Source organism: Ipomoea triloba, chromosome 3 (genome assembly GCF_003576645.1).
Source record: "Ipomoea triloba cultivar NCNSP0323 chromosome 3, ASM357664v1".
NCBI lineage: Eukaryota > Viridiplantae > Streptophyta > Magnoliopsida > Solanales > Convolvulaceae > Ipomoea > Ipomoea triloba.
Window position 1 is genome coordinate 4,438,345 of NC_044918.1, and position 8,125 is coordinate 4,446,469.

The following is an 8,125-nucleotide window of genomic DNA, read 5'->3' on the forward strand; positions in this document are numbered from 1 at the left end:
TTTGCTTCCTCCCACACGGCCTTTCAACTTTGTCCCGATTCAAGAAATTTTTTTTATTTGAATTGTTGGAAGATAGACAAAGGCATGGTTTTATATTCATGATTCATGAAATTAATCAATCAAATAATTCACATTTTATGTCATTGATTTTAAATTTTATTTTAGGGGCAGGGATGAAGCCATAAATTTTCTCGAGTGAAAGACTGAAAGATTAAAACAAATGAGATATTTTGGAGAAAAATAAAACACTCAGAAATTGTGCAAAAGGGTTCAACTCTTGACATTAACTACATCAAATACATACCTTACCATATAACCTAACTCATATTTTGATCACTTATACGTAAATAGTTTACACACACTGATAAGTGCATATCTAGTTAAGAATTCAAAATAACATCTCTACATATTATTGAGAGATTTACTCTTAGAAGCTACGGTGTACGAGATTTGATTTACTTTTTCACAAAAGATTTAAAAATCTTCAAAATCTTAGTATATTATTCACCTTCTAGATTTGTTCGTTTCAACTGGGCCACCAAAAGGCCCTACTTTTACATTGTTATTGCTACAACATTAATGTTATTTTTATAAATATTAAAAAATCAAAATGTTAATTGTAAGATCAGACAAAATAATATTTATGTTACAATTTAAAACTATAACAACTCTACTATAACCACTTTTAATTATGAATTGTAGTACGAATAGGAATTGTATTACCATATTTTACAATATTACGTTGCAAGAAGTATATGTATTGTACTATTATGATTAGTAATTTTAATCTAAAATTATATTACGAGTAGGAAAGTAGGAAAAGAATATATTGTATTACCATATTTTAATGTACAATTATAGTACGAATAGGAATTGTATTGTCATAGTTAACAATATTACGCAAACTTTAATACTATAGGAGTATTTTATGCGTGAAATTAAAATGGAGGCTATTATTTTTATTAATAATATAGATTTGTATTAGTCTAGGTATATCATAATTTTTTTACACATATATAAGCCTTAAAAAAGCTAACATGTAGGTCTTAAATAGACTCAAAGCCTATTTAAGCTAGATTTACTTTAAAACATTTTTAATGACCTACATATTAAATAGGCTTTTAAAATACTTCAGGCCAGACCAATTATAGGTTAAGCCTATATACTGGCTTAGGCCTACGATTTATATAGCAGGCTCAGGCCTAATTCTCTAAGTCTCGGCTCGGCCTAGCCTACGCACTTTCATCCCTAGTAAGTGACGAAATATTGACTGCTAAATAATTAAATTTTTTTAACTTTTATAATTAATTAATGAAAACTCATAATTATCACATAGAAAATTACTATAATTATTGCAGGTGAACAAATTCGATGGCACTATATAAAAAATAAAATAACAAATACTGTTGTTTATTTCTCTAACGTGACAATAGAAGTCTTTTTATTTATTGATTATTGTAAGTAGGTCGACTATTCTTTGTGTATGTTTAAAAAATGAATCTACTTATTCATCAAATGAAACAAGAATGTAATCAAACCATTCAAATATTATCACATAAGGATGTGTAATATTATTAGGAGGTAAAATTACGAGAGAGCTGTAGCATGACTTTAAAAAAAATGATACTACTAGGAAAAACGTTTGTCTGTGATAATGATTATTTAAAATTGAAATAATGTCACAATTAATTATTAAGTCGAGATAAATATTCTTTTTCAAGTTTACATAAAATTTATCGGTTCTTTCATTAAAGAAAAGTTAAATGAGAACATAGATAGATTTTTTATTTCAATTTTTTTTACCATTTTAGGAAATTAAAAATCAAATCAAATATAGTATGATATTTTTCATAATGAATTTAATAATTAGGTAAAATTGGAAGAACGTTTTTATAGTAATTTTCATATTGAATATAATCATTACAAAAGATTTGAATAGTTTATCAAGTCGAGGTTAATATTCTTTTTCACATTTAATTAAAAAGAGCAAATATATGGCTTTTTATTTTCAAAATGCTTTACCATTTTAAGAAATTAAAAGTCAAATCAAATATAGTATGATATTTTTCATTATGAGTTTAATAATTAACTAAAATTGGGCGAACGTTTATAGTAATTTTCATATTGGATATAATCATTACCAAAAGTTGGAATCGATATCTTCATCAGTCAAAATGATAAGACAAGAAATATACGTTTCATATCTAACATAGATTTATTTCCCAAAAGAAATATCAAAATTAATCATGCAAAACGCGGAGTTTTTAATAAATTTTATGAATCTTGATTATACAATTTAATTTTATCTATCATCCAACAATTCAAAATAAACAATTTTAATCAATCGATCAGATTAAAGATATGACTCAGGTTTTTCATTTTAATTATTAATTTAAAAATAAAAATAAAAAGACAACATGAGCAAATGGATATGGCTGAGTTTAAAATTGGAAAACTTAAAAAATGCATAGAAAATGTTGTCAGGACAACATACAAATTTTAATAGGAAATACAATGGAAAAACACTAATATATAAAATGTAAAATATAAAAAACAGTTGGACTTATTTGTTTCAATCGAGACCATCAAAAGGCCCTACTTTTGCCTTTTCCTCCCCAAGTTAGTAATGTTATTGAGTAACACATTTAAATGTAATAACATTTACATTATATTTAAAAATAATTCTAAACTAGTATCCACGTACGTAAATATAAATAAGGAATGTTACTATTTTTGCATGTGAAATTATTCGAAGATTTAAAATAATATGATGGTATTATATAAAATTTAAATTACGAATAATATTGTTATTCTCCCGATGTGGTAATAAATCTCTTTTAATTTATTTAGTATGGTAAGTAGGTTAATATTCTTTCATTAAAGAAAAAATTAAATGAGAAAATAGAGATTTTTTTATTTCGAAATTTTTTACCATATTAAGAAATCAAAATTAAATGAGAAAATAGAGATTTTTTTATTTCGAAATTTGTTACCATATTAAGAAATCAAAATTAAATGAGAAAATAGAGATTTTTTTTATTTCAAAATTTTTTACCATATTAAGAAATCAAAAGTTAAAGTCAAATATAGAATAAAATCTTTCTAGAAGAATTTTAAAATTTAACTAAAATTGCAAAACGTTTATAGTAATTACAAGAAGTACGAATCATTTATCAAGTCGAGATTAATTGATCCTTAAAGCGTAGTGTTAAATGATAAAACAGATAGATTTTATTTCTAAAATTTTTTAAATTTTAAGAAATCAAAAGTCAAATCAAATATAGTATGATATTTTTCATAACAAATTTAATTATTAACTAAAATTGGATATAATTATGGAGAAGAAATCAAAGTCAAATCAATTTAAAATTTCATAAAAGAAGTTAAGATTGATTTTGTGATTAGTCAAAACAAGTTTCATATCTGTCATAGATTTATCTCCAAGTTAATTCCGGCAATGGTCCTCCGAATATGTTGATTTTCCAAAATTAGTCCCCGACTTTTAATTTGGACAATTTAGGTCCCTTGACTTTCAAATTTTTTCCAATGTTAGTTTTTCGTCAAATTTTGGTTAAGTTGAGGTCAAATGAAGAGGTAAAATTGTCCGTTCACCTATTTAGTGTATTATTACTCGTATTTCTCCTGTCCTATACGTTGTATATATGAATATAATCTCAACCGAAGTCTCAATCGAAGCCATATAATCTCATATGAACCTAATTATATGTCCAAATTAAAAGTTGGAAAGAATTTTAAAGTCAAGGGACTTAAATTGTCCAAATTAAAAGTCGGGGACTAATTTTGAAAAATCAACATAGTCGGAGGACCATTGCTGGAATTAACTTTTTATCTCCCAAAAGTATTTTCGTATCTGGCATAGATTTATCTCCCAAAAGAAGTTTCATAAATCTTTGATTGATTTCTTTTTGTTGATTTGCCCAGACAACACGAAAAAAACGTGAGTGGTGAATCCAAGAACGTAGTCCTCCATCCTCCAATAATTCAAGAATATTAATTTTAATCCATCAGATTGGAGATATGATCTAGTTAGGGTTTTCATTATAATCATCAATTAAAATAAAATATAAAAAATTAAAATAAAATAGACAACGCACGCAAATCAATATGGATGTGTTTGAAAATGGATAGAAAACATGAAAATTGCATACAATTTTAACATGACCCTAAATACAATGAAAAAACACAAAAAGAGAATGTAAAACATAATATGATCAACTCCATGCATGCACGAATGAAGCACGGGCGCTGAATCTGATCATCAATCTTCGTCAGGGGGTGAGAGGTTGAGATCAGGGAGGATGAATTCTTCCACTGGTGCCACCTCCGCATTTAGATCTACGTCGAGCACCACCCTTTCTTCCGCCTCTATCTCCCGCAATTGTTCCTCCTCCGGCTTCACCAGGTGCTCCTGGTACTCAGCAAACTCCTCTATGGTGAAAGTGGGAGGTCTGAATGCCCCACGCCACCCGCGGTCCTTGTGGGACCTCAGGTGCCCAAACATAGCCTTCTCCGTCGGATACCTAGCGCCGCAGACTTCACACGCAAAATCCCCGACTGCCTGACCCGCTGGGGCAATCTCCCCAACCGCAACATCATCACCACCTTCTTGAACCGCCACCGGCTCAAGAGGCGGCGGGGCAACTACTTCCACCCCTTCCATCGCATCGGGCATATTCTCAATGGGTGGCGGTGAATTGTTATCCTCCGCCACAACCATTTCCTCATCCCGATCTTCCACGGGTTCTGGCTGGGGAACAGGAAGAGGGGAAGACGGCGGCGGCGCAACCGCCACCGTTACACCCTCAACCGCCTGCTGGGAACCGGAGGTTCCCTCTCTCATGGATGCCATTCGATAGGAAATTTGGGGCAGTAAGAGGCCGGCGCGGCAAGGAAGAAAAATGAAGAAGAGCGGAGTTGAGGGTTGTATAAAGTGTGGGGGGGAGAAATGAAATATATATAGCGCAGCGGTGGGAATGAAAGGACGTGTTTGTTTGAGTTAAGGCGCGCAAATTTTTTTTTAAATTTTTTTGTTATTTTAATTATCATATTAGCAGGATAGGCTACGTTAAATTAAGAGGAAGGGTGCCACGGATATGATTATAAGAGGTCAAATCTTTATGGAGCTGGCTAAAAATATGAAATGACTAATACATTTTTCTATCCTAGTAATATGTTTAAACCCTAATTAATTAATTTTGTTCCGCCAAAGTGTGAAGATCATGAATTTCACATTTTCTGGTTAATAAATCTTAAAACTATGAGATGCAATCAAAATGATTAATATGTCCTTTTGCTGCCTCAACACTCTTAAATCCTAATTAATCTTATTATGCAGAAGTATGGAGATCCCAGAGTATTGGATTTCATGTTTGGTGGATAATAAACCCTAAAACTATGAACTATAATCGAAATGACTAATACGCCCTTTTATCGCCGCAACATGCATAAACCCTAATCTTGTTGGGTCAAAGTGTGGAGATCTCAGAACAATAGGCTTACTTATTTTTTTAAATTTGTATTTTAATTTTTCATTTTTTATTTTTTAAAAAAACATTATTTATTCTTTTATTATTCTATATAATATTTTAAAATGTGTACGTTTAGATAAATATTGATAATGATTATTGATAATTGGTTAGTATAATTAAATGATAGTATAACAAATATAAATATGGATGGGGACGGTAAGTGGCAATCATTATGGTCCACAGAGCTGTGTAGACCATACTATCAAATAATGTACATTCAGTATAAAAATAATGTGCTTTTAGTATATTAAAAATGTATACGTAGGTAGAATGAGCTAGTAGGTTGGTGAATAAAGAAAATAGCATATCTAAATAGTTGAATAGATGTGATAAAAATCTACATTGTCAGAGTCCTATCAAAGATTAAATTTTTTGCCATTTTTTGTGGGTCTCTTTTCCATGTAAGAGGTTTGCAATGTTTCAGAAAGAGAGAGAATGATCATCACCGGGCAACCACTATCTAAGCGTTCACCCCAATCGTGATTTTTTTTTTTTAATTTTCTTCCTCAAACAAAAATTTTAATAGTAGATGAACCCCTCTCTACTACCTCACTCCCTCTCTCTTCCAACATAGACACAACATTCAAAAAAAAAATGTTCATTTGAAGTGCCTGAACAGTGATTGTTATTATACTTAGAGTTCTTTGTTTATAAATTTCTTTTTACCAAAAAAAAAATTTTAAAAATTGTCTCTTATTTGCATTATAATTTTATGGACAACTTAAAAGGCTAAATTTATAATGCAAATAACTCTTAAATTAATAAAATAAATCGAAATTAAAAAAAAAAAACTAAAATATTGCACTTAAGAATTAGTGTTCTAATTCTTTAGTTTCCAAATAAAGAAACTAAACTTATAAAGAAGAATGTGTTTTCCATTTTTCAAAAATTGCATTATTTTTTTTAAAAAGCATGTTTTCCGTTATTTTAAAAAAAAAATCACTATTTTTCATTTTTTTAAACATTTTTAGAAATATCAGATATATTCCTAAGAAGCTCTGAGTTGAAGCTAAAACAACAAATGTTTCAGAAGGCCCTTAATTTCTTTGCAACTTGTGTTATTACTAGGGATGTCAATTTTAGCTCGAACTTAATAGGTTGGACAGATACCAAAAAAGTTTAAGGTTAGGCCAAAAATATTTCTAGAATTTATCTTTGGACAATATTTACCAGCTTACATTTTTTTAAAAAAAAAAATTGTATTTCATTTTTCCTTTTTGAAAAATAGCTTTTTTCCTTTACTGTTCCAATGTGTTTAGATAAATATCGGTAATGATTATTTGGAATTGGTTAGTATAATTAAATAATAGTAAGAAAGATAAATATTGGTAGAGATACTAAGTGGTAGGTGAATAAAGGTAATAATGCTATCTAAAGAGTCGAATAGATAAAATAAAAATCTACATCTAAGAGTCTTATTAACAGTTGAATTTTTTGACTTTTTATATAATTTATAGGTAAGCAATAAACTCATCTTTAGTAGTTTTTTTTTAAAAAAAATTAATAAAATTTTAATAAATATATTACAAAACAAAATATTTTTAAGAAAATAAATAATGAAAATTTTAAAACTTAATTACTATAAACTCTAATTAATCTTGTTGAACCGAAATGTGGAGATCTCAGAGTTATGGATTTCACATTTGGTGGATGGTGGATCTGGAAAGAGATGGTGGTGCCTCCTCGTATATCTAAATATGTTTTTATTTCCTTTTTTGTTAAATTAAAAATAAAATAAGGATGAAGAAGGTGGTGACTGGTGAGGAAAATCAAGATTACACACGAGGTCATGCCCTGAAACTATGTTGTTTAAGTCTTTTTTATGCTCTACTGTATTTTTATATTTATGTGTTTTAATATTTTTTATAATGTGTTTGTAATTTTTTCAAGATGTCCCTAATATTATTCTGACATGACCATTTTTGGTCCTCTATCAACAAAATAGCTTTAATACCGTTAAATACAAAGTCATTTCGGTCTTCAATTATGAATTTTTTTCAAAAAAATAAACATAAAAATATAACCGGGTCAACTCACTTTGTATAAAAATGATCGAAATGCCTTTGTATTTAACGACATTTCAACGATTTTGTTGACGGAGGACCAAAAATAGTCATGCCACAATAATACTAGAACAAAATGCGGATGTTCTGATAAAACATGATTAAAAGTGGACAGCTACCTATAAATCTAGGACCAAAAATTGAATTAACTCCAATAAAAAGTATAAAATAAAAAATAAAAAAATAACAGTACGCATATGTATCTATTAAGGTACATATGCATATTGTCAACTTTTAAAAAATAAAAAATCATGCATCTATTGTAAAGTTGATTGTTTTGCAATAAGCGTCTTGATAGGGAATATTTTCCGAGTATACCTCCATCTAAGTATCGTGTACCTGCTCGGTATCTGGTCAAGTCATCACCGAGAGCAATCATTCCCGACCTAAATGCGATAGCCGAGCTAAATAAAGATTGCAATAACGCTTAACTACTTAGGGACTAACCCCGACCTGTTTAGATCGGGTCGATCATCTCAAGTAGGGCAACTTGAGGATATGAACCTAGATTCA

General features: G+C 29.2%; 1 protein-coding gene across 1 annotated transcript; it reads right to left on the minus strand.

The window, feature by feature from the left end:
* Positions 1-4,279: 4,279 nt before the first annotated feature.
* LOC116012350 (uncharacterized protein C11orf96 homolog) lies at positions 4,280-4,870 on the minus strand. Its single transcript, XM_031251870.1, has one exon. It carries the CDS (start codon positions 4,868-4,870, stop codon positions 4,280-4,282), a length of 591 nt encoding a protein of 196 aa, XP_031107730.1.
* Between the last annotated feature and the right edge of the window lie 3,255 nt (positions 4,871-8,125).